A 27,252-nucleotide genomic window follows, 5' to 3' on the forward strand; every position below is an offset into this window, starting at 1 on the left:
CCCTTTTGTTCTAAAAGTGAGTATTTGGCAGTGGCGGCTGGTATATGAAGGTGATGGGAGATGATCGCGGGGTGAGGGGAGGGAATGAAATAAAAAAATACATACGTACCTGTCTGCCACTGCCACTCGCCACCACTGCTGCCTTATCTCGGTCTTCTTCCCCGCTTCCAGGACAGAAAGCAGGATGCGCCCGGCTCCTAGCTTTCTGATAGCCAATCACAAAGCAGCAATGCAGCATTGTGATTGGTCTGGGCCCCGTGGATCGACACTCAGCGAAAGAGTTAGAGTCTGGACATGTTCTCCATGCAAGCTGTAATGCAGCCTACATGGAGAACATGCAAAGTGCGCGTGAATGTTTGGCCAGCCCCAGAGGTCCGGCCAAACATTTATGTAAACTTTAGGGACTGCAAACCACTCCTCTCCTCCCCTGCTCTTTCAGCAGAGCAGCCGTGCCAGCAAAGATGCCGCAACAAGGACAAAATAGAATGTTAATAACCTGGAGGTATTATCATTTCATTTTTCCCTTAGTGTCACTGCTTTAAAGTAGTGGGGAGAAGCTCCTCCGCCTTAGCAGAGGAGCCGCCACTGGTATTTGGCTTGACAATTATTTAGTCCTGCTTGTCATGGTTCAGGGTCCAGGAACCTACCTGGGAGTCCGGAAACACACGAGTAAATGTGCTGTTTCGTTGAACCCGTTTTAGTCACGGGTGCTGCGGAGCTCTGTAGCGTATCATGGATGGAAGTCAGCATTCCAGATTTCTCCAGCCGTAACTACTTGATGGAGCCTCAGCTCGGGTTGAACTTCTGGGTAAGACAGCATTTAAACCCCTAGCGTTCAACCTGACACTGCCTCATATTGAGTCCATGTTCACGAGTTCAGAGTTCATACGAGACCAGTGCTAAATTTCAGAGCATTACACTCTGATCCCTTAGATTGTAGTGTGCGGCTCGCTGGATTGCCTGTTTTTTTTCTCGTGAGTACTATCAAGAATTGCTGGATGCTGACTAATTATCAATGTGTTTTAGAGTGTTATGAGCACCGGGTTTCACGTGCGCAGGAGCACTTACATTTGGCAGTTAAAACAAATGCCAGTAGCAGAAGCAGCGCTTAGGGTGGTGGTGAACCACATGGACGCTGTTTGTGCTGATGATAATGCACGCACTAAAGCGCTTACATATTCATTAATTTTGGATTAAGTACATCTGGCAGCTTTTTCACTACATCTTATTTCTCTGTATCTGGTTTCTTCATGCATGGACCACCTTGTTTATATATATAGTTTCAGCGCTGATTATGCCACATCCCTAACCTTGGTTCTGCGCGTAGGAGTGCTCACTATGACACCCTCCTTTTAGTGAAGCATTAACCGAATGTTCCTTGAGGACAACCTGGCGTTTGACATAGACCACATTCCAAGGTGATTACACATGTTACTCTGTACCTCCTTTTCTTTCCTGTGTGAATGTGTGTCTGTACGTGAACTAAGGAAATAGGCTTTCTGATGCTATATTTTGTCGCAATAGGTCTGTGTCCTGGGTGGGTTCCTGGTGTCTTCACTTCATATATAATTGTTCATTGGGCACCATCCTCTTCATGACGGTGGTGGATTGTTCATACCCAGGTATATATCCATTACCCAGGGTTGGGAAGGGGTGAACTTTCTTGCCTCAACCAGAGTAGGTTCTAATCTCCGTCCTTGTTTTAAGGTCAGAATACGTACTACACCATCTAGGATTCCCTCTCCCGGCTCCAACCTTCACCCTGGTCTTCATGGTTGTTATTAACAGAGGGAGGTAAGGGTGGGGGTTGTTCATATTGTCTCTGCAGGCATGCTCCACGAGCGTAAGGTAAGACCCGTAGAGCTCTGACACTGCTGCACTCCTTTTGAGCTCTGAGCCCCTGTTCACTAATCTGTATCCACTACTCCCTTACCACCCTTAGAAGCCTTCGACCTCTCGACCATGCTTATTACTGAGATTCAAGTGCAGAAGGGGGTAATTGGCTCAGTTGCGCAGAATCCATAGTAGGCCACGCCCGGGGTCATTGGGAGTAAAAGGCCTAAACCCACAGACTTGGGCCAGTAGCCTCTGAATGTCCTGTGGCCCTCTGAAAGGGGTTCTACCAATAGCTAGCTAGATACATGCTGTATACCACAGTTAACTGCAGCACAGTCTAAATTGGTAATAGTTGATATTAGATTAGAGAGAGCAAAATATCCTAAAGAAGACTAGACTCCTGGAAAGGCCTAGGGTATGCATTGCATCCTGCCTGAACGTTACACAATTCTTGCACAAGAAATACATCATTTTTTAATTAGGCAAATTAGGTCTGGATGAATTTTGTGTAATTTCCTTTGCTGAAATGTCAAGAAATTAGATGAAGAATTATGCATTATTATGCAAAATTGAAATCTGGCTCTTTTGCATAGTTTTTTAGCATGAAATATGTCATCCTGCCCGCTTTATGGCCAGGGGAGACACCAAAATAATTGTGCTATATCGCGAAATACATGCACAGCAGCCCCATGCGTTCAGCTCGTTCACGTTTTTCCCACGTTCTTGTGTTAAGAATGTTACATCTTGACGGAATCTCGGGCATCTCATGCAACAATTGTAAAATAACATGTTGGAAATCATGCAAAATGACTCTAGTTAAAATAAAATTTTGCCAGGGCCCAAAAACCAAGACAAAATCTTCTGAATATAGGACAGCCACCAAGAATTAAGGAGGGAAGCCACAACCTCTATTTTTCTGATTAAAGATAAAGATGTGACAGACTTCCTTTCTTTTTTTTTTTTTTAAGTTTTATTGAAAGAAACAGACATACAAATAAACAACCAAACTTCACAAGGCAGAGACATGATAATGCATTGTCACAGGTCTGCATGGGCAGAGCTCAAAGGTTAGACGAATACAATACAGTCGGATAAAACGGGGGGGAGGGCCGGACAAGGAGACAAGCGACCTCAATACCAATATATAACGAGTGAATGCCAGTTAGGGGGACAAAGACACGTCAATGGTCACATCATGTGGGGGAGTTCATATATTACCACGATAAGCATTCCACTGGGACCAAATTCCACCCCATCTCTTGGGCCGTCCCCGGGAAAGGTATACAGTCTTTTCCCGGAGCATGCACCAGTCCATGTTGTCTTTCCACATGGACAGGGTAGGTGGTCTATGCGAACCCCAGAGCTGGGCAATGTCCCTCTTCGCGACCATATTTCCAAGGGTCGCCCACATAATCTGAGCTGAGCTGTAGTCATTAGGCTCCCAAACATTCAATAAACAACGCCTGGCCTCGGGCAGCAGGGACACACCCGTGACACTTTCCATGACATCATGCACTCGAGACCAGAACTTGACCATCTCCGGGCATTCCCACAATATGTGAAGAAAGGAACCAGACATCCCACAGCCACACTTACATAACCCATCCAGGGAAAAACCCATTCGAACCAGACAAGGCACAGTGACATACACCCTGTGAAGTATCTTTAGTTGGACGAACCTCAAGCAAGCAGGAATGGCGACCTCCTTGGGCGAGGACAATGCAGATTGCCAGTCCTCATCGTCTAATTCAAGTCCGTCTGCACACCACGCAGCCCGGAGGCGGACCAGCAAGTCAGCTCTGTTATTAATGAGCTTCTTATAAATTAGGGAGATCGTACTGCCGGGCACATGACCATCCAAAATGCGGTCCTCCAAAGGGGAAGACTCAGGAATGTCGGCGCCTGCCACAAACACAGACAACAGAGCATGGCGGATTTGGGCATACCGAAAGAATTCAGTGTTACCAAGCTCATACTCCACTCGCAACACATCAAAGGACTTGACAGTACCCTTCGACCACAAATCGCCCACTCTACTAATACCAATCATATCCCATTTATCAAAGCCTTTCGTTTTCCACAGATGGCCCAAGCATTGGGAGTCATACAAAGGGGTGGCCTGAGTAAATCTGCCACACCAGCCCAAGGCCGCATTTGCATCACGCCACACTCTCACAGCAATCTTGGTGGGACCAGTCAGCGCCCCGCGGAGACCACCAGAGTACAACGCTCTGCTAAAGGTCCCCCCTGGCAGAATAAATCTATCCATGGAGAACGCCGGGGCAAGGCCCGGTGTGTAGGTCGCATGATTAATTGCACTGAGCTGAGATGCCCAATAATAACGTCTGATGTCCGGGAGGGCTATACCGCCATCGTACCATGGAAGTGCGAGTTTAGAAAGGGCGATACGGGCACGCCCATCCCAGACCTGTTGTCTCTGTAGGCTCTCCACTTCACGAAAATAGCCCAAGGCAATCGGGTCAAAGGAATTCTGAAGTGCTTACAAAAATCGGGGCAGAGACATCATTTTGAAAAGCGCCGCTCTACCGAGGGGCGACAGCGGCAACCTACGCCAGCGAGCCACATCAAGCTTGAGCCGCTGAAGGGGGGGTAATAAATTAAGCTCGTAACGCCTGGAGGGGTCCAAGGAAACATAAATCCCCAAGTACTTGAAACCGGTCTCCGTCACTTGAATCGGAAATCTACGCGGCAGTGGAGGGAGGTCTCCGGCCAAAACGTAGACACAGGATTTAGCCCAATTAATAACAAGACGGAGTTCTTACCGAAGGAAGTAAGAGCATCGAAAAGCACATTAAGGGACTTTTTAGGGGAGGTGAGATATAAGAGGATGTCGTCCGCATATAGCGAGACTCGATCCTCAAAATCAGGGGACCATCGGATGCCCCGCATAGAAGGTTCCCAACGGAGCCACTCTGCCAACGGCTCGAGAGCAAGAGCGAAAAGCAAAGGGGACAGCGGACAGCCCTGTCGGGTGCCCCGTCCAAGCGCGAAAACGCAAGACACTCGTCCGTTAACAACTACCTGGGCCAGGGGACTCTCATAAAGAAGTTTCACAGGCTAAAGCACGGCCCAAACCCGAATTTCGAGAGGGCCGCCCAAAGGTAGGGCCACTCGATAGTATCGAAGGCCATGGTAGCGTCGATAGAAGCCAAGATGGCCGGTTCAGTAAGCGTCTCAGCTCTCGCGAGAACCCCGTGGAGTCTACGCAGATTCAAAGCAGTGTTGCGGTGCGAGATAAAACCGGATTGATCTGGATGGATCAGGTCCCCGATCACAGCTACTAAGCGATTAGCCAGTAGTTTAGCCAAAATTTTGGGGTCGGCGTTGAGCAAAGAGATAGGTCTATAGGAAGTACAACGATCCCGAGGCTTACGCTCCTTGGGAATAACAACAATGGTAGCGAGTCGTTAGTCAGGGGGGAGGGAGCCAGACTCCAGAGCTTCGAGAAACATGTCTCGTAAATATGGCGCCATTTTGTCGGGTCGCAGCTTGTACAATTCAATGGGCAAACCATTAGGGCCCAGCGCCTTGCCCGAACGGAGGGAGCGGATAGCCACCGCGATTTCATCTACTGTGAGCGGAGCATCCATGAGGTCTCTGTCAGCGTCAGAGAGGCGAGGCAGAGCAATATCTCGCAATAGCAAACGGGAGTCTTCCTCATCCCTGTCACAAACGGAAGTGTACACAGTCTCGAAGTGATCCGCAAAGCACTAAACGATCCCAACAGGGTCAGTGACACACTCACCATCAAGCCTCTCAATCACGGGAACCACACGATTCGCTCTCTCCTTCTGATCCATACACGCTAGCAATTTACCCGCTTTATCACCCACATCATACAGTCGTCCCTGCTGCTCCCTGTACATCACTTTCGCAGCACCCGTTACAAGAGCCTTGTAGTCTGCTTGTTTCAAAGCAAGGGAGTGCAACTTGGTACTGGATACGCCCAGCCGAAGATCGTCCTCCAGAACGGATATCTCTGATTCCAAGCGCACAATCTCCACATTGGGAGCCTTTTTAGCAGCGACAGTCAAGGCTAAAGACTGACCACATACAACAGTTTTAAATGCTTCCCACAACGAACCAGCAGAAGAAACAGACCCCACATTATCATCAAAATAATGCTCGATGGCGTTCACAATGTCCGAGCGGGTCCTGGGGTTATGAAAGTACCACGGGTTAATAGGAGCTACTCTACCCTCATCGCCCGCCCCCACCTCATACCGAGGCCACAAGGGGGAGTGATCGGAAATACCCCTAGGGAGCTGACGAATTTCTCTGATAGAGGAGGACTGGACCGCTGGCATTAAGAAATAGTCCAATCTAGAAAGACTGCCGTGTGCCCCAGAGTGGAAGGTGTACTGCAACTGTGTAGGGTGTAGTAGCCTCCAGGCGTCTACAAGCCCGAAGGTCTCTAACAAATCACTCAACCACCTTTGCGCCCTGGGTAAATCTCTGGGAGGATGACGATCAGAGGTGCCGGAGACAACCGAATTCAGATCCCCACCCAAGATCAGATGCCCCTTAGGAAGATCCAATAGGACTCTACACAGATCAGCATAGGTTAAAGCCTGCAGACCCGGGGGGACATAGACTGAAAGTATGGACAAGGTCTTCCCCTCCCACCTGCCAGTGAGCACCGCATAGCGCCCCCTGTCGTCAAGTTGAACCTTGTCAACAGCGAAAGGGAGAGAGGACCGAATAAGAATCCCAGCCACCCTAGACCCAGAAGTAAACCCCGCATGGGCCACCAACCGATAACCGTGCCTATTCATCGCCTGACAAGCATTGCCTATTAAATGCGTCTCCTGTAGGAAGACAATATCGGGGGAATGACGCCTAAGGAATCGCAAAACAATACTTTGCTTAATCCTGTCCCCTAATCCGTTGACATTCCAGGATAAAAGTCTCAACTCGCCGCCCCCCATCCCCGGAAAGTAATAGGAGCAGGACCCACACAGAACACCACGATCAGTACGAATAAGAAAAAAAATACGATGCCTCGTGAATTAACAGAAACACACAAACACCCCCACCCCCCAACTTGACCATGTTACTCCCCCCACCCTGCACCCCTGCGTAAGACTAATAAGCCACCCCAACTTGCAGTGTGCCTGTCGCCCCATGACTAAACTAAGCTACGCAAAGAACCCAGGAGGAGGAAGAGCCCCCAATCACCCCCCGCCACCCCCGGGCTGATCTAGGCCTAACAAAGACCCTGGTCCAGACTCAGCTGACACAGCAAGAAAGTTCAGACGCCGGGATCCACGGGCGAAGTCCTCATTCAGCCACACCTCCGTCGGCGCCTCCAGGGTGCCCAGTATGTTCTTGTCCCATAGGCAGGGAGTCGAGCCAGTCACTGACATTTTCAGGGCGATCAAAAAAGAAAACACGTTCCTGATATTCAATCCGAAGCCTGGTAGGGAACAACAAGGAGTACTTAAGACCCAAGTCTCGCAATCGCTTCTTAACTCCCTGAAATCCAAGTCTTTGCTTCTGGACAATCGGCGAAAAGTCAGGATAAAAAGAAACGGAGGCATTGTCAAAGTTCACTGGGCCCTTGTCCCGTGAGGCCTGTAGAACAGCGTCCCGGTCTCTAAAATGAAACAACCTGGCAATAATGGGTCTCGGGGGGGGCACCAGGCTTAGACTTCCCGCCGGGAACACGATGAGCGCGCTCAACCGCGAAGAACTTGCTGAGGCCAGCGGGAGAAAGATGGTTGGCAATCAGGTCTTCAACCAAGAGGTCAACCCCCGTAATCTCAGAATTCTCCAGAACACCAATAAGGCGCACATTGTTGCGACGGGCCCTATTTTCGTAGTCCTCGAGACGACGAGCCATTTGGTCATGCGAGGAACGCAGATTGCCGATCTCAGCCTGGGCTTCCGTGACATCCGCAGTAAGACTAGAAGTCTTCAAGCCCAGTGACTCGACTCTTTCATTGGTCTTCGAAAGATCCGCTCTAATCAGCGTAATGTCGACGGCCACCGTGTCGATCTTAGAGGCTAAGGCCTCGTACTGTTGTTCCATAGATGCCTGAATGTTGGCTATGGCTCCCATGACGTCCTGCAAGGATGGGTCCGAGGACGCCAGAAAGAGGGTCTTAGAGGTATCCGAAGCACGACCCGCAGCGCCGGGCGACCCCTTGACCTGCGAGTAGTGATCCATGATATTAGTCTGGCTTTGGCCACCACGGAGAGGTGCCTTAGTCTTGCGCTTCTCAAGAGGCTGTCCGGTGGCCATTTTGGAAAAGGGACCCCGAAGGGGCCCTTGGGACCTGGGGAAAATGGCCGGGCGTAAAGTGTCCAGACAGTCAACAAGACCAATTCCGAGTATTGTAGGCACAAAAGGGCCGAGTCGTAGGCTGGTAGTCGGGCCAGCGCCAAGCAGAAAGGAGACAACAGGCCAGCCAAAGGTGGTGAGAGGCTTCACCCCTGCCAATCAGAGCCGGGAGCAGAAATCGAAACCGAAAGTCAGGAGGGGTTGACCAGAAGGGGACCCTTGCTGCCGTTGTTGATCAACTACTCCACGGCCTGCTCAGCAACCGAGCCCCCGGTCCGCCTCGGGGTGGCCCTCAAAAAGTAGAGACGATGCAAAAGTGGACCCCAGCGCCCAATTTTGATTTTTCAAAGTGTTCAAAGATCAGCGAGGATATGCGAACAAAAGCCCGTCCTCGAAATCAGGATGTTGCCAGGATATTCGTGAGGGGCAGCGTGGGTCCGGGGAGCTCTGTGCTCACGTGACCATCTTGGATGCCCGCGAAGCTCCTCCTCCCAGACTTCCTTTCTTATCTATCGCTAACATTGTTAAATTCTGATTTCAAAATGTTATCAAGAATTCTAAATAAGAGACTAGAATGTCTGGCTAAACGAACATGAATTTGTAGCAGGGAAAGACAAAAATAGGTGTCAAAAATTGTCCCATTGAGTGTCATTTTTGTTATAGTGGGAGGTGATTTACAGGATGAACATTGGACCAGTTTTTGTAATCTGGAGTGAAACAGTCTACTCAGATATAAGACCTCCCATTTTCAATGGGAGATTAATATTGAATATACAAATACAGTGACCTACACATCAGGGATGGCCATTGTCTCCTATATGACATGTTATCTGAATGGATTCATCAATGCTGTGCTTAATTTGTAAGCAAATAAGTGCCAGGGCCCTCGTTAGGAGGCAACTGCTGCTTGTACCAACCACTGACCCTGCCAGAGTTGCTAATGACATTATCAACACAGCTACTAATCCTCACACTTCTACAAGTGTGACATTTCAGACTATTCCAGGCCCTCAACGCAATAAGAATTAGTTGGGCAGCAGGAATTAGTCATTTTAAATATATATTGAATTAATAAACAGCAGGTGTTACTCTCATCTTTAAATGTTACAAACAGTGCAACCATATGGCAGACTGTCTTAAAATGTTGGTGTTGACGTTTAAGTGCCATGACGAGCACTGGAAACCACCGGCTCAAATTAGGACCTGCATTAGAGAGGATAATAGATCAGACGATGACATCATTTAGATACTTAGGGGTCCATTATGATTGCGGGCGGATCGCCACCGCCCATATGGCGGTGGCGATCCGCCCGCAGAAAACCTCCACCAGCACTGAATTTTCCCCCGCCACATTACCATGGTGGAGGGGAGCCCGGCAGACGGAAAGACCGTCCACCGGGTTTCCGCCCGGTCGAAGAGTCGACCGGGCGGAAAAGCTGCTAACATGGTGGTGGTGTATGGGAGACACCGCCATCCATATTAGCATAATGGCGGGGACATGCCTTTCCGCAACGGAAAAGCAGGCGGAAATCACTTGCGGGGCCCGTTGCTGGCCCCCAGGTATTCTAGGGGGTGGAGGGTGCACATGGGGGGGTACCTATAGTACCCCCCGCATTTCAATATACAATGTGGCAGGCACCGTGCAGTGCTTGTCACATTGTGCATTGAACTGCATGATGTGCATTTTTAGCATTGCTGAAAGCACCGCCCGCCGCAATGCTAAACATGCGGAATGCGCCCGCCACTGTGGCGGGCGCATCCTAATATCCCCCACGGGACACCCGCCCTTATGGCGGGCGGTCCCTTTTTGCGTCGGAATGGCGGGCGGACATCCTAATGTGCCCCGTAGTTTGTCAAGTCAACCCTACTTCTTAGGCAAACGATGCTGCAATTTATACTTCCAACATGGAAGAAGCCACTCAGACAATGGAAGTATTCTGTTCATATGACGTTAGCATTGTTATAAAACTCCACTCATTAAATGATCTCTTAGTAATACCATGTCATTACTTTGTTTTCTGTAACACCAAGTTGAGCTTAACAATCGTCATTTGTGTATTTTTTATTTACAACCTGTACTTACCTTGATACAGGTGGGGTATGCAATGATTCCGCCTTCACATACTTGAGACATGTCACTTGAGCTTGTGTGCTTTATGTAGCCTTCTTTACAAGTAAATTCAATAGTTTGATCGTCAGTTGCATATAGTAGGTGTGTAAAGGCTGGAAGTAGCTTTATGTTGTTTTGTTCAATTTCTTCGAGTTTCAATAGGCATGATCCTGAAAAATTGCGGAACCATCTTTGATAAAATATCACAAAATAATCATATACAAACGCATAATACATTTCAAGTTTTTAATTTTTAGGGCTGCTTGCTTCCCATTAAAGTTGACCCTCAAGAAGTGGTAGTTGAAAATGGCCTTTGATAAAAAATAAAATGTAGCATTTGAGTGCAAAGTTCAAGATTGCTGATTTTAACCGCTTCTGCAAAGCCTTTTGGTCCCTCCAGTAAAACCTATTGTCTGTGCCAATGTGTGTGGTTTTTTTTTTACCTACAGATGGACTATGTACATATACATGCACACGTGGCAGCCATCTTTCAGTGAATTTTGTATGTGTTGAAAGAATCAACTTGAGGATGGCTGATGTGAACGTAAACACATTAGTAGCTGCAATCTTTGAATTCATTTTCTTATGCTTCAAGAGTATCCTTTGGAAGCTTCCATTAGCGGCAGACCTGTCTGAATGGACCTTGTTAAAGAATTTCCTCTAGCGATGTCATTCATGTGTGTCAATGTTGGGCTGGCAAATACCATAGTACTTCAGGATTTACCTCCAATTATTTGATCCAGTTTATATTTGTTTGTTTGGAAAATACAAGCAGGTGTGGTATTCAGTATACTGTTCACTGTATAATTTATTCAGTTTTACTTGACTATTATTTGCCAATTAAAGGCATGAAAGTAGGCACCCCCACTTTAAGTGACTTTTTGTTTAGAGTATTGAAGTGAGTAAACCGGGACATGATTGACAGCTGTTGGCTTATGAGGACTCAATGAGATCATCTGGAGTTCCGCAAATTAGGGCCAACAGACAGGGACCAGCCAGTGTTTTGATATTTTGACATTTTTGGGCCTGGAGAATGAGATGCTGGATTGGAAGGTGCCAGACTATGATATTAGGAATCTGTGCAGTTTGATATCAGTTTCTTGTCCAGGACATAGTTGTAGAGGGGTGACACCCTTGGCTAGTTGGGGTGGTTGTGGGCCTACCAAGAGTATACAAACACACACATCAATAATGACACAGCATGAGTGGCATGGTACGTGCACTGACCACGAACAGCTCGCACACCTTTATTTATTACTGCTGGGCCGAGCCTGGCCACAGGTTGAATCTCGCAGCATATTAACGCAGTGGTCAGATAGTTCACTACATCCCTCCTAACCTTCAATCACAAATAATAAAATACGACAATCAGAGACAAAATACAATTCTGTTCTGAGGAAAAAAACATTCCACGTCCCTTCGACTGCTTAACACACAAAGTTCCTCAGTCTTTGGCTAAGCAGGGGGTTGGCTCGCAAATGCTAAGGATACCCTCGTATCGTAGGCATGTACTAGTTGGATCTTCCTGCCATCATTGAGTCTGAGTATGTTCCATGTAGTTAGATTAACCGTGGACATCTTATTTGGGACTGTCATGAGGAGAAATGGGCATGTTTTGGGTGACTTGCACTATGTTTTGTGGATGCGCTGTGCTAGTGCCGAATACATAAAAGTGTCATGTATTATAGTGTTTGTGTATGCATTTTGGCCAACAACTTTTTAATTTCACTGGATTCCCTCCTTCCCCTTAAACCCCATCCATGACTAAACACACCCTGTCCCAACCTCCACCCGCACCAACCCCCCCAATTGGGTTGGGAATCCCTTCCTCTTAACATTTATAACTGGGAGTTATCCTTAGGGGAAGAGGACTCTGAGCTGACTACCTGGCAATAAGGCTGGGTGGCCGAGTATTGAGAACTGTCAGGGTCACCCAGACAAGGATGTATGACGTTACAACGCATACTTTTACAACGCCTACCTTTACAACGAAACTTTTACAACGCAAAATCTATTACAACGCATACATTTACAAGGCAAGTTTTTACAATGCATATACCTTTACAACGCATACCATTACAACGTAAGTATTGGTAAGTATATAATATTTTTTTTAATGTAAATTAATTAAAATTAATATAATTTAATTTAATTTAATTTAATTTCATTTAATTAATTTATTTTAATTTTAATTTTACTTTTGTTTTTACCCTGTACCCTTTTACCCAAAAACCCAAACTAGCCCTGAACCCTAAAAATACCCCTTTACCCAAAAACCCAAAACTGACCCTGAACCCTAAAAATACTTCTTTGCCCAAAAACCCCAAACTGACCCTGAACCCTAAAAATACCCTTTTACCCAAAAACCCAAAACTGACCCTGAACCCTAAAAATACCCCTTTACCCAAAAACCCCAAACTGACCCTGAACCCTAAAAATACCCTTTTACCCAAAAACCCAAAACTGACCCTGAACCCTAAAAATACCCCTTTACCCAAAACCCCCAAACTGACCCTGAACCCTAAAAATACCCCTTTACCCAAAAACCCCAAACTGACCCTGAACCCTAAAAATACCCTTTTACCCAAAAACCCAAAACTGACCCTGAACCCTAAAAATACCCTTTTACCCACAAACCCAAAACTGACCCTGAACCCTAAAAATACCCTTTACCCAAAAACCCAAAACTGACCCTGAACCCTAAAAATACCATTTTACACAAAAACCCAAAACTGACACTGAACCCTAAAAATACCCTTTTACCCAAAAACCCAAAACTGACCCTGGCCTGAACCCTAAAAATACCCCTTTACCCAAAAACCCAAAACTGACCCTGAACCCTAAAAATACTCTTTTACCCACAAACCCAAAACTGACCCTGAACCCTAAAAATACCCTTTTACCCAAAAAACCAAAACTGACCCTGAACCCTAAAAATACCCCTTTACCCAAAAACCCAAAACTGACCCTGAACCCTAAAAATACCCTTTTACCCAAAAACCCAAACCTAGCCCTGAACCCTAAAAATACCACTTTACCCAAATAACCAAACATATAACATTTTAAATATCATTATATACTTACCAATACTTACGTTGTAATGGTATGCGTTGTAAATGTATCTGCGTTGTAAAAACATGCGTTGTAAATGTATGCGTTGTAATAGTTTTTGCGTTGTAAAAGTTTCGTTGTAATGGTAATGCTTTGTAAAAGTTGCGTTGTAAACGTTGTATACCCCCAGACAACAATGGATACTTTAAAGAAAACATACACATGCAAGTAGGCATGGCTAAATAGGAACCAGTGTAAAAAACAACCTAGGCGGAGACAATGAATTGCCCACGCAATGGTGGTAAGACAGAGACTAAGACTGAACAGCTTCCAATTATGAGCTAAGTTTTATTAAACAATTTATTTTAAAAATTCATAAAGCGTAAACAGGTATATCACAAAAGGCACATACAAAAAAATGAAGAACCGTTTATAAAATTATATTATAAAACCATTTTTTTCAAAAAACATTGAAAATTACAAATTAGACAAAAGTAAAAAATAACAATTGCAGATTCATTAACAGTGAGATATAAGTTGTGTGTCGACGCGCGTTTCGGCGACCAGCGCCTTTCTCAAGACAGAATTCAATTTTCTGTAAATTAAAAGTATAGTTTAGTATACAAATTTAAAAAAATTCTATTTCTTTTGACAAAAGAAAAATTAACCATTAAACATTAAACATAATTCATTTTAGACAAATTATTCAACATATCAGATTTAACAAAAAAATGCATCATTGAATTTTATCTTTAAAAAGATTGATTTCTTTATATACCAATATCAAAAAGGAAGCTGTGCAGAATAGCTAAGTCCTATATTTTAAACAATCAAGTACCCTATTGGATAAGGGGTAGGATGGAGGCCTCTGTTTTAAACCACAATTTGGCTTAATTTTAAACAGAAAAAAGTAGTTTAATTGTGATAAAAGGTAGTTTAGTTATGGTAATTTATCATTGGTAAGGAATACAACTTTACAATTAACACCATCTATTCCTTACCCTATTAATACAGCTTAGACAAGTATGACGAGTCATACAGAAATCATAAAGATAATATGAAAACACTGACAAATAAGATAACAGTTTTAGAACACCAAGACAATAGTAGGAAATGACAGCATAATGAAATAATAAAAAAATTATTATGAAAGAATTTTAAACATTTGTAATAATATTTGTAGAAGCTATACTGTGCTTGTATCTCTAATATATTTTATGAATTGTTCGACAACATATACATTGAATTGATTTAAACTGAAAAAGTATCATCTTTTTATCAGGGTATTCATAGCTTTTTCCAGTATTGCGTTTTTCAAAGGAGGCATCAAGCTATTTACGCGACTAATGCAACTCTTTTATTGTGATGACTGTTTAGGGACGCCCTTACTTTTTAACTCAGAGGTGCAAGAAAAAGGTGCATCCTATATTATGTACAGAATGTAATATTAGCTCTTTTTATCATGCTTACCTATTGCACGGACACCAAGATCGTGCCGGGCGTTTTTCAAACGGAATGTGTATTTCTGCCAAATACTTGAAAACAGAGATCGGCGTGTTGAGGTGGTAGCATTCTGCAATACATTATAAGTTCAGATTTGAAAATACTGCAACTCAACGTGGTAGCTTGTAATATCTGAATTTAAAGGGGATCATACCTAGAGCACAACGACCTATGTCACAGATTCCTACGTCTTATTCTAGGATATATCCGATAAATGTCTTGGCGAAAGCTGATATGATGAAGGAATTTATTAACCTACAAGAAATATGTAGCGCGTGTACATCAGATATAATAAGAACAATTGCTTCAGGTTACTTAATAGATCAGATAAATAAAAGTCCTATTACCTGATTCACAAATGCGTAAAGTCTTCGCCTCCATGTACTATTCTTAACTATGGTTAATGGCCTCGTGATGAAATCAACTTTGGGCTATAGAAAGACGAAGGCGCATCTTAGCACTTTTTATTTAGATTTAAGGCTCACAATATGCTTAATTAAATGGTCAAAATAATCTTACCAAAAAATATAAAAGAATTGAGGTTGAATCGTTTGATATCGATCGGATTAAGCCGCAATGAAGCTTCAGAAAACAGCGTGCTGGGCGTTTAAAAAAAAAAATGTTTGTTCTTTCAAAGCGGTACTGAAAACAGAGAGATACGAATTGCTGCGTTAGTATCTTTTTGTCCAAATAGCAGCATAAATAAAGCTTGCTCTCTCTACGAAGTTATATTTTCATTAACGTACCTTGTGGCTAAGCCGTGATATGGCTTAACCGGGAGTGTCCGGACTCTGCAATGTGTCAAGGATTTAAGCACACAGTCAGGACCTGTAACTAACCAATTAGGTGATGTTATATTAGCTCTAGATTCGGGGAAACTATCTCACTTGTACTTTCTAATCTTGTCTCATCTACATACCTTCGATACTGTCAATCTTAATTCATAGAGGCGAGCAATGTTCTTGAACGAGTTCCCGATGTATAGTGGAAAAAAGGAAATTGCGCTCGCCTTTTTATCTTAGCAGGTGAGAGCAATTAACGTCGTCATGTGATCAAGGTAACGGAATGAAACGCGAAAAAAGACTCTAGGTCAAAAGTTACCTACGGTGATATAGTCTCAAAGAGCGCTATAATTACCAAGCGCTATATGAATCCATGGAATAACAGCTTATTTATAAAGAGAAGAGATGAAAATGGTCAGAATGGGAAGTTATCATTCTGTGATTCTAAAAATAAGAATGAAGGTTTCAAATTAACCATAACACAGAGGCAAAAACTAAGTTCCTCTTAGCAAGCTGGTGAAAGATTTACAGTTAGATTCATATCTACTCTTTCGAGTCATTTTTCTGTGTATATATTTTTTGAAAAAATATATATATCTTTACATATATATTCATATATGTGTACTCTAGAGATTTCAACACCTATAGAAATATAGGTATTGGAAAACAGTCAATCTTACAGAGAACCAACTTCAAATAATTGCGTTTTCCCACGGGATTTCACTATTCAATCCCTCACGAAATGTATTAAAAGAAAAAATCCAGAAAACTTCTCGTTTTTTTCGAATTGCTTCACCTCCCTTATCATCTGGCACATTAATTTTTTCGAGTATGCGCCATTTAAAATCATCTGGACCATGTCCATGGTCCAAAAAATGCTTGACTATTGGTGCTATTACCTTCTTAGTCCTGATCGCTGAGCGATGTTCAGTTAATCGTACCTGAATTGCACGTGCTGTCTCGCCCACATATCCCAGGGAACAGGGGCACTGCAGAAAATATACAACGTTAGAGGTTTTATAGTTATACATATTTCTGGCATCAGCTGTATATCCATTATGAGTAAGGGACACTCCTTCACAGATATTAGTGCAAGATTTACAGTTTGAGCAAGGGAAAGTACCTTTAAGAGGTTGATTACCTGTTATGGATTTTTGTACAAACTTAGTAGTGTCTGTTGGGCCTTTCAACCTTGAGCGAACAATGTAATCTTTAATGTTCTTGTTGCGCCTATGGGCGAAAAGGGGTTTCTCTAATTTGCAGGTACCGTTACTGTTCAAAATGTGCCAGGAAGAGTTAATGACTTGTTTTACTTTTGCGTCGACTGTTGAATGTCGAGTGACACAAACTAATTTGTTTGTGTCTTGTTTTGACTTATTTCTTAACAAGCAGTCTCTGTCGTAATAACGTGCTCTTTTGTAAGATTCCCTCACCAATCTATGTGGGTAACCCCTATTTAAAAATTTCTTTTTCATCTCCACTGCCTGTTTGTCAAAGTCCTGGAGATTCGAGCAATTCCTCCTAACTCTCAAAACTTGAGAGAAGGGGATGCTCTGTCTCTGACTTCGAGGATGAAAACTCTGGAAGTGAAGGAGGGTATTTCTAGCTGTGGGTTTCACAAAGAGATCTACTTTGAGGTGACCTTCTTCATGGAAAATCCAGATGTCTAGAAATTCTAGTTTGTTCGAACTTATATGTGAGGTGAATTTCAGATTTAAGTCACATGCATTAAGCCAGGATAAAAACTCATCCAAGGTCTGTCTCCTATCAGTCCAGACAAAGAAAATGTCATCAATGTATCTGGACCAATGGGAGACAGACTCGAAAAAAGGTGCTATTTCATTGTAAATACACCGGGCCTCGAAGGCGGCCATATAGATGTTTGCCACCGAGGGCGCCACCGAGGCCCCCATACTCACTCCCTTAGTTTGTCTGAACAACTTCTGTCCGAACTCGAAGATGTTCTCCGTGAGAAGCATTTTTAAACATTGCAATAAAAAGGTTTTAGGGCATGGTATGGAGTAGAGATCAATGAACCAATCTACTGTCTCTATTGCTTCAATCAAAGGGATATTGCTATAAAGAGACTCCACATCTAAAGTTACAAGGAGGTCTCTGGAGGAGTTAAATCTAATATTCTCTACCTTGTTAATCATGGCACTGGTGTCTTTTATATAGGACGGGATGTTAGGTATGAAGGGAGAGAGAAAGGAGTCGACATATTTGGATAGAGCTTCAGTAGGTGTTCCTATGGTTGATACGATCGGCCTATAAGGAGGATTTATAATATCCTTGTGAATTTTTGGTAGGCCGTATATACAGGCAGTTTTGCCTGTATTAGTATTCAAATAGTCAAACTCCTTCTTGTTAATGTCACCTTTTTCAAAAGCCAAAGTTGTAATAGAATGGATGTCCTTGATTATTTTATTGATAGGATTTTGTCTCTCAGTACGGTAGAAAGTCTGATCCTCCAGCATTTTTAACATATTTTGTTCATAAGATTTTGATTCAATTACTGCTATTCCGCCCCCTTTGTCACAACTCTTGATTGTGATAGATGTATTGGATGCTAATTCATTGAGGGCATCATGTTCATATTTATTAATGTTGTAAACTGGTTTGGGAATGAATTGTAGGGTTTTTTCTAATTTTTTTAACACAACCAGCTCAAAGGCAGCTACCTCAGGACCCACCTGATCAAGGGAGGGGCTGAAGGTGGATGGTAGTCTGAGGGTGGTCGGTTCTAACGGTGTCAGATTTGTTGACTCGTTTTGGAAATTTGTTTTAGTCTAATTTTTCGGAAAAAAGATATTATATCACTGTGTAACTCGAAAGTATTTACGCCACAGTGAAGTACAAATGAGAGACCTTTAGATAAGAGGCTAATGCTAGAGTCGTTCAGTTCGATTTTGGACAAGTTGAAAATAGGGATTATATCCCCGCCTTCCAATATTGTCTGTTTCTGGTTTCTCTGACAAATTGTGGCTCTTCCTGATAAAGATGTTGAGGATCTTGCTGGTAATGGTGTTGGGGTTTGTACCCCCCTCTGTTTTGTGGTTGAAATCTCACCCTGGGTCGACCGCGGTGCCCCCCGTGGTTGCCTAAAAAAGGGGGCTGAGTCTGATTACGTTTAGCTTGGGCAGAGTTGTAGTTCCCATCTGACTCATAAAATGCTTCATCTCCCTCACCACCTTCCTTGTCTGTGTAGGGTTTCAGTCTTTGATTAATAAAAATTGTCATCCTGGCCTCAGTTTACTAACACTATCTACTTTTCAAATATTATATTAAACATTGTTCATTAATATTGCTCTTTCATATTTGTGTTTTCCATCTTTACCTCTTTATATTTCTTCAGTTTCTTCTAGATATATAACTCCATTATTATAAAACCAATAGATGGCCCAAATTAAAACGTTCGGCTTCTCTGATGAGGAATTTCAACTATTGGTAGGTACTTCTAATACCTTTATTAATGCCACTTAAGATACCCATAGAGGACGCGATGATTTTAACAAACTCATCGACCTCAAAAAGAAATTACGCAGAATGGAAGCCCATGGGGAATTTATGCTGGCTTATTTAAAATCAGGCATAATCCCCATAGGACTAAGAGTACGGAATATCCCGGGTTTATTTGTGCACCATCGTGCATTTATAGAAAAATGGAGTATGATCGCGAGCCGCTGCTCGCGAGATCTGATGATCCTTATAGTTGAGACCGCGAAGGAACTTGCAGTAGATATTAAAAAAGAAATAGAATCCCTAGAAGAAGCGATTAAACAAGCAGGTAATCTAGAGGAGATTCTAAAAAAATTAGAGGATGCAAATAAGGAAGTAGAATCCTTTGCGAGCTACCTGGAGAAACGTAAGAATGATAAGCTGACAAAAGAGAAAAGATTTTACTCATTAGAACTGGCCTATCCATATTTGAGACCAGAATTTTACAAACAAAATCATTATATGGACACCAATAAAAACCAGCAACAAAGGGTTAACAATTTCTCGGCCTCCTCAGAATCAGGTGGTGAGGGAGATGAAGCATTTTATGAGTCAGATGGGAACTACAACTCTGCCCAAGCTAAACGTAATCAGACTCAGCCCCCTTTTTTAGGCAACCGCGGGGGGCACCGCGGTCGACCCAGGGTGAGATTTCAACCACAAAACAGAGGGGGGTACAAACCCCAACACCATTACCAGCAAGATCCTCAACCTCTTTATCAGGAAGAGCCACAATTTGTCAGAGAAACCAGAAACAGACAATATTGGAAGGCGGGGATGTAATCCCTATTTTCAACTTGTCCAAAATCGAACTGAACGACTCTAGCATTAGCCTCTTATCTAAAGGTCTTTCATTTGTACCTCACTGTGGCGTAAATACTTTCGAGTTACACAGTGATATAATATCTTTTTCCGAAAAATTAGACTAAAAAAATATTTCCAAAATGAGTCAACAAATCTGACACCGTTAGAACCGACCACCCTCAGACTACCATCCACCTTCAGCCCCTCCCTTGATCAGGTGGGTCCTGAGGTAGCTGCCTTTGAGCTGGTTGTGTTAAAAAAATTAGAAACAAACCTCCAATTCATTCCAAAACCAGTTTACAACATTAATAAATATGAACATGATGCCCTCAATGAATTAGCATCCAATACATCTATCACAATCAAGAGTTGTGACAAAGGGGGCGGAATAGCAGTAATTGAATCAAAATCTTATGAACAAAATATGTTACAAATGCTGGAGGATCAGATTTTCTACCGTACTGAGAGACAAAATCCTATAAATAAAATAATCAAGGACATCCATTCTATTACAACTTTGGCTTTTGAAAAAGGTGACATTAACAAGAAGGAGTTTGACTATTTGAATACTGATACAGGCAAAACTGCCTGTATATACGGCCTACCAAAAATTCACAAGGATATTATAAATCCTCCTTATAGGCCGATCGTATCAACCATAGGAACACCTACTGAAGCTCTATCCAAATATGTCGACTCCTTTCTCTGTCCCTTCATACCTAACATCCCGTCCTATATAAAAGACACCAGTGCCATGATTAACAAGGTAGAGAATATTAGATTTAACTCCTCCAGAGACCTCCTTGTAACTTTAGATGTGGAGTCTCTTTATAGCAACATCCCTTTGATTGAAGCAATAGAGACAGTAGATTGGTTCATTGATCTCTACTCCATACCATGCCCTAAAACATTTTTATTGCAATGTTTAAAAATGGTTCTCACGGAGAACATCTTCGAGTTCGGACAGAAGTTGTTCAGACAAACTAAGGGAGTGAGTATGGGGGCCTCGGTGGCGCCCTCGGTGGCAAACATCCATATGGCCGCCTTCGAGGCCCGGTGTATTTACAATGAAATAGCACCTTTTTTCGAGTCTGTCTCCCATTGGTCCAGATACATTGATGACATTTTCTTTGTCTGGACTGATAGGAGACAGACCTTGGATGAGTTTTTATCCTGGCTTAATGCATGTGACTTAAATCTGAAATTCACCTCACATATAAGTTCGAACAAACTAGAATTTCTAGACATCTGGATTTTCCATGAAGAAGGTCACCTCAAAGTAGATCTCTTTGTGAAACCCACAGCTAGAAATACCCTCCTTCACTTCCAGAGTTTTCATCCTCGAAGTCAGAGACAGAGCATCCCCGTCTCTCAATTTTTGAGAGTTAGGAGGAATTGCTTGAATCTCCAGGACTTTGACAAACAGGCAGTGGAGATGAAAAAGAAATTTTTAAATAAGGGTTACCCACATAGATTGGTGAGGGAATCTTACAAAAGAGCACGTTATTACGACAGAGACTGCTTGTTAAGAAATAAGTCAAAACAAGACACAAACAAATTAGTTTGTGTCACTCGACATTCAACAGTCGACGCAAAAGTAAAACAAGTCATTAACTCTTCCTGGCACATTTTGAACAGTAACGGTACCTGCAAATTAGAGAAACCCCTTTTCGCCCATAGGCGCAACAAGAACATTAAAGATGACATTGTTCGCTCAAGGTTGAAAGGCCCAACAGACACTACTAAGTTTGTACAAAAATCCATAACAGGTAATCAACCTCTTAAAGGTACTTTCCCTTGCTCAAACTGTAAATCTTGCACTAATATCTGTGAAGGAGTGTCCCTTACTCATAATGGATATACAGCTGATGCCAGAAATATGTATAACTGTAAAACCTCTAACGTTGTATATTTTCTGCAGTGCCCCTGTTCCCTGGGACATGTGGGCGAGACAGCACGTGCAATTCAGGTACGATTAACTGAACATCGCTCAGCGATCAGGACTAAGAAGGTAATAGCACCAATAGTCAAGCATTTTTTGGACCATGGACATGGTCCAGATGATTTTAAATGGCGCATACTCGAAAAAATTTATGTGCCAGATGATAAGGGAGGTGAAGCAATTCGAAAAAAACGAGAAGTTTTCTGGATTTTTTCTTTTAATACATTTCGTGAGGGATTGAATAGTGAAATCCCGTGGGAAAACGCAATTGGTTCTCCGTAAGACTGACTGTTTTCCAATACCTATATTTCTATAGGTGTTGAAATCTCTAGAGTACACATATATGAATATATATGTAAAGATATATATATTTTTTCAAAAAATATATACACAGAAAAATGACTCGAAAGAGTAGATATGAATCTAACTGTAAATCTTTCACCAGCTTGCTAAGAGGAACTTAGTTTTTGCCTCTGTGTGATGGTTAATTTGAAACCTTCATTCTTATTTTTAGAATCACAGAAACAGAAGAATGATAACTTCCCATTCTGACCATTTTCATCTCTTCTCTTTATAAATAAGCTGTTATTCCATGCATTCATATAGCGCTTGGTAATTATAGCGCTCTTTGAGACTATATCACCGTAGGTAACTTTTGACCTAGAGTCTTTCTTCGCGTTTCATTCCGTTACCTTGATCACATGACGACGTTAATTGCTCTCACCTGCTAAGATAAAAAGGCGAGCGCAATTTCCTTTTTTCCACTATACATCGGGAACTCGTTCAAGAACATTGCTCGCCTCCATGAATTAAGATTGACAGTATCGAAGGTATGTAGATGAGACAAGATTAGAAAATACAAGTGAGATAGTTTCCCCGAATCTAGCGCTAATATAACATCACCTAATTGGTTAGTTTCAGGTCCTGACTGGGTGCTTAAATCCTTGACACATTGCAGAGTCCAGACACTCCCGGTTAAGCCATATCACGGCTTAGCCACAAGGTACGTTAATGAAAATATAACTTCGTAGAGAGAGCAAGCTTTATTTATGCTGCTATTTGGACAAAAATATACTAACGCAGCGATTCGTATCTCTCTGTTTTCAGTACCGCTTTGAAAGAACAAACATTTTTTTTTTTAAAACGCCCAGCACGCTGTTTTCTGAAGCTTCATTGCGGCTTAATCCGATCGATATCAAACGATTCAACCTCAATTCTTTTATATTTTTTGGTAAGATTATTTTTACCATTTAATTAAGCACATTGTGAGCCTTAAATCTAAATAAAAAGTGCTAAGATGCGCCTTCGTCTTTCTATAGCCCAATGTTGATTTCATCACGAGGCCATTAACCATAGTTAAGAATAGTTCATGGAGGCGAAGACTTTACGCATTTGTGAATCAGGTAATAGGACTTTTATTTATCTGATATATTAAGTAACCTGAAGCAATTGTTCTTATTATATCTGATGTACACGCGCTACATATTTCTTGTAGGTTAATAAATTCATTCATCATATCAGCTTTCGCCAAGACATTTATCGGATATATCCTAGAATAAGACGTAGGAATCTGTGACATAGGTCGTTGTGCTCTAGGTATGATCCCCTTTAAATTCAGATATTACAAGCTACCACATTGAGTTGCAGTATTTTCAAATCTGAACTTATAATGTATTGCAGAATCCTACCACCTCAACACGCCGATCTCTGTTTTCAAGTATTTGGCAGAAATACACATTCCGTTTGAAAAACGCCCGGCACGATCTTGGTGTCCGTGCAATAGGTAAGCATGATAAAAAGAGCTAATATTACATTCTGTACATAATATAGGATGCACCTTTTTCTTGCACCTCTGAGTTAAAAAGTAAGGGCGTCCCTAAACAGTCATCACAATAAAAGAGTTGCATTAGTCGCGTAAATAGCTTGATGCCTCCTTTGAAAAACGCAATACTGGAAAAAGCTATGAATACCCTGATAAAAAGATGATACTTTTTCAGTTTAAATCAATTCAACGTATATGTTGTCGAACAATTCATAAAATATATTAGAGATACAAGCACAGTATAGCTTCTACAAATATTATTACAAATGTTTAAAATTCTTTCATAATAATTTTTTTATTATTTCATTATGCTGTCATTTCCTACTATTGTCTTGGTGTTCTAATACTGTTATCTTGTTTGTCAGTGTTTTCATATTATCTTTATGATTTCTGTATGACTCGTCATACTTGTCTAAGCTGTATTAATAGGGTAAGGAATAGATGGTGTTAATTGTAAAGTTGTTTTCCTTACCAATGATAAATTACCATAACTAAACTACCTTTTATCACAATTAAACTACTTTTTTCTGTTTAAAATTAAGCCAAATTGTGGTTTAAAACAGAGGCCTCCATCCTACCCCTTATCCAATAGGGTACTTGATTGTTTAAAATATAGGACTTAGCTATTCTGCACAGCTTCCTTTTTGATATTGGTATATAAAGAAATCAATCTTTTTAAAGATAAAATTCAATGATGCATTTTTTTGTTAAATCTGATATGTTGAATAATTTGTCTAAAATGAATTATGTTTAATGTTTAATGGTTAATTTTTCTTTTGTCAAAAGAAATAGAATTTTTTTAAATTTGTATACTAAACTATACTCTTAATTTACAGAAAATTGAATTCTGTCTTGAGAAAGGCGCTGGTCGCCGAAACGCGCGTCGACACACAACTTATATCTCACTGTTAATGAATCTGCAATTGTTATTTTTTACTTTTGTCTAATTTGTAATTTTCAATGTTTTTTAAAAAAAATTGTTTTATAATATAATTTTATAAACGGTTCTTCATTTTTTTGTATGTGCCTTTTGTGATATACCTGTTTACGCTTTATGAATTTTTAAAATAAATTGTTTAATAAAACTTAGCTCATAATTGGAAGCTGTTCAGTCTTAGTCTCTGTCTTACCACCATTGCGTGGGCAATTCATTGTCTCCGCCTAGGTTGTTTTTTACACTGTGGTTTTCCCTGACCTAGGGGTTTACTTTTAATAAAGTTTAAACAGGGAACCCTTGTTTGATACAAGTAAATAGGAACCAGTGCAATTGCCCTGGAGTTGCATCATTCATCAAGATAAGCGTAGCTTGTTTGGAGACAAGCCTACCTCCATTAAGAACCAGGATGCATACAACACAGTAAGACATGGGAAATAACTGGTATTTAGTTATTGTTACTTAATTGTGCCTCTACTGAGGAGCGAGGCGAGTTTGTCGGAGGCCAGGCTGGTTTGGTCTTTTGTTTGGTAAACTTGAGTGCTTGTTTTGCATCCGTGAAATAATGTACCTTGCCATCTCGTGTGACCTTGAGTTTCACCAGGTATAATGGTCTGTATTGTTCACGCGCCTGTTGCAGCAGTCATTTAGCTGGTAGGAAGTTCCGGCAGGCAGCCCGCACCCCTGTGGTGAAATCAGGATAGAAGGATATGTTGCTGCCCAGGGTTTGGATTTGGCCCTTTTCTCAAGCTAGCATGAGGATCGTGTCGCGTTCTTTGTAGTTTAACAGATGAGCAGCGATGAGTCGAGGAGCGGGTTCCAGGTGCATGCCAGGGGCCGAGTGCCCTGTGGTCCCTTTCAACGATGAACACCGGTGACAGTTCCGCCCAAAGAGATCTTTTAGCAAGGTTTCAACAAAGACTTCCATTTTAGAGATCACAGTGGTCTCCAGCACCCCCACGATGCAAATGTTGTTACGCCTCAACCAGGCTTCAAGGTCTTCATTTTTTGCCTTTATAAGTTCCATTACTTTATCCATTTGCAGGAGTTGTTCAATTGCAACTCCTTGGTTGTTGTCGGCATCTGATACGTGGGTTTCCAGCTGATCGAGCCTGGTGTTGTGGGTGTCTACATACTTCTTCACGTAATCTAGGCGCAAGGTGAGCAGGTCCAGGTTAGAGTCTATTGCTTTCAAACTTGATTAGATATCAATTAGATTGATCTTCTTCTGATCAGAATCATCTGTAAGAGTGGGGCCAGCCCCACTGTCCGCTGTCTGATCAGCTTATCTAGTAGTGCATCGCTTTTCAAATGCGAGCTTGGTCTGTTGTCCCTCGTATTTGCCCATTGTGTCATCTTGGGAAGGTGGTGTTATGTCACCAGGTAGTCGGCCTTTCTCCAGGCTCTGCTTGGGCTTCTTATGAGGGAGGCTGTCTGGTCCCACCCACAGCACAGCAGCAGGAAGAGCCTTCAGCATGACGCATCTGTTCCAACGATTTCCACGCAGCACCAAGGACACAGGAGTTCAGTATTACATTAACTGATTTCTCAGCATGGGGGGTTGGGAGCAGGCACCCATGCCTGGTCTAGAATCCGACTCCCACTTTAGCAAAGGACACAAACGCACATCCCAGTCCTCACAGTCAGGAGATTAAATGGTGCATGATTCCTTGAAGCACCTCATGGCTGGTGCTAGCCGGAATGAGAGCAGGCAGACCAGGCCATCAAATTAGAGTAGGGCGTGCCTACTGGGACTGAAGAGATTCCAACAGCTGGGTGTGCCGCCAGTGCTAGCCGGGATGAGAGCAGGTAGGCAAGGCCACCAAATTAGAGCAGGGTGAACCCAGCCAGACTCAAAAGGCTCCAATGGCTGGGTGTGCGGCCAATAAAGTATCAGCGGCCATGAGCCAGCAACACCAGCCAGCCACAACTTCCAAGAAGTATCTGTGGGCAGTGGACCGGCACTGCATCAGGAAGAGGAGGCAGGCCGCATGTGATTGCTGTGTGAAGTAGGTCGAGCAGAAGGTGGGGCATACCGCAGGCAGACCGGCGGCTCGAATGTGGGCCAGCAGGGATCTCTTCACAGCATCGGCAGCTAACTGCGACAGCTGTTGTGTATCGCCCGTATTGCTCCCCCAGCTGCAGCTCCCCGTTACTTAACTGGGCAGTAAGTGTCAATCCATAGCTTGTAGTGCTTAGGGTGTAGTGCTGTGTCCTGCTGTGGTGATCAGAGCCACCTGCCTCCACTGAAGATGTGCGGGCTGCCCAGCCAATAGAGCAGATACATACCTGGCGCAAGCCGCACCCTAGTTAGGACACGACTGCTTCTCGATGTCACGCTCTCTCGTAGTCAGGTAATAAGTTCCACCCGTCCCTGTCGTAGCACAGGTGGGGGCCGACTGGTTTCTTTGCAATGTCCTCCTGTGTTGATGCTGCTGGGGGACTCCTGCATGCGGTGTCGATGCAGGATTAATGATTCAGCCGGCAGAGCTCACTTACAGAGCGGCCATCTTGCTGCTTGGTGAAACCACGCCCTCAGGGAATCTATCTTTGAGAATGACCTGATAGCCTCTTCGGATCTCTGGTTCTTGGTCTTTGCTTTCCCAGCTGGCCCGGTCATTGTTAATCTGTCTTTTAGCTTGTGCCGCTGTGACATCCAACTTTTC

At 42.9% G+C, this 27,252-nt stretch overlaps 1 protein-coding gene across 4 annotated transcripts in view; it reads right to left on the minus strand.

The window, feature by feature from the left end:
- The window catches only part of LOC144755198 (coagulation factor XIII B chain-like), a 603,405-nt gene that overhangs the window by 30,682 nt on the left and 545,471 nt on the right, over positions 1 to 27,252 (minus strand). For 3 of the 4 annotated variants that reach the window (XM_078643904.1, XM_078643888.1, XM_078643878.1), the window contains one exon: positions 10,224 to 10,420. The exons of the other annotated variant lie outside the window; for it this stretch is intronic. In XM_078643904.1, the coding sequence (XP_078500030.1) occupies positions 10,224 to 10,420 (197 nt within the window). The remainder of the gene's footprint in view (positions 1 to 10,223; positions 10,421 to 27,252) is intronic. 4 annotated transcript variants of the gene reach the window in all.

The sequence above is a fragment of the Lissotriton helveticus genome, chromosome 1_1 (genome assembly GCF_964261635.1).
Source record: "Lissotriton helveticus chromosome 1_1, aLisHel1.1, whole genome shotgun sequence".
Taxonomy (NCBI): Eukaryota; Metazoa; Chordata; class Amphibia; order Caudata; family Salamandridae; genus Lissotriton; species Lissotriton helveticus.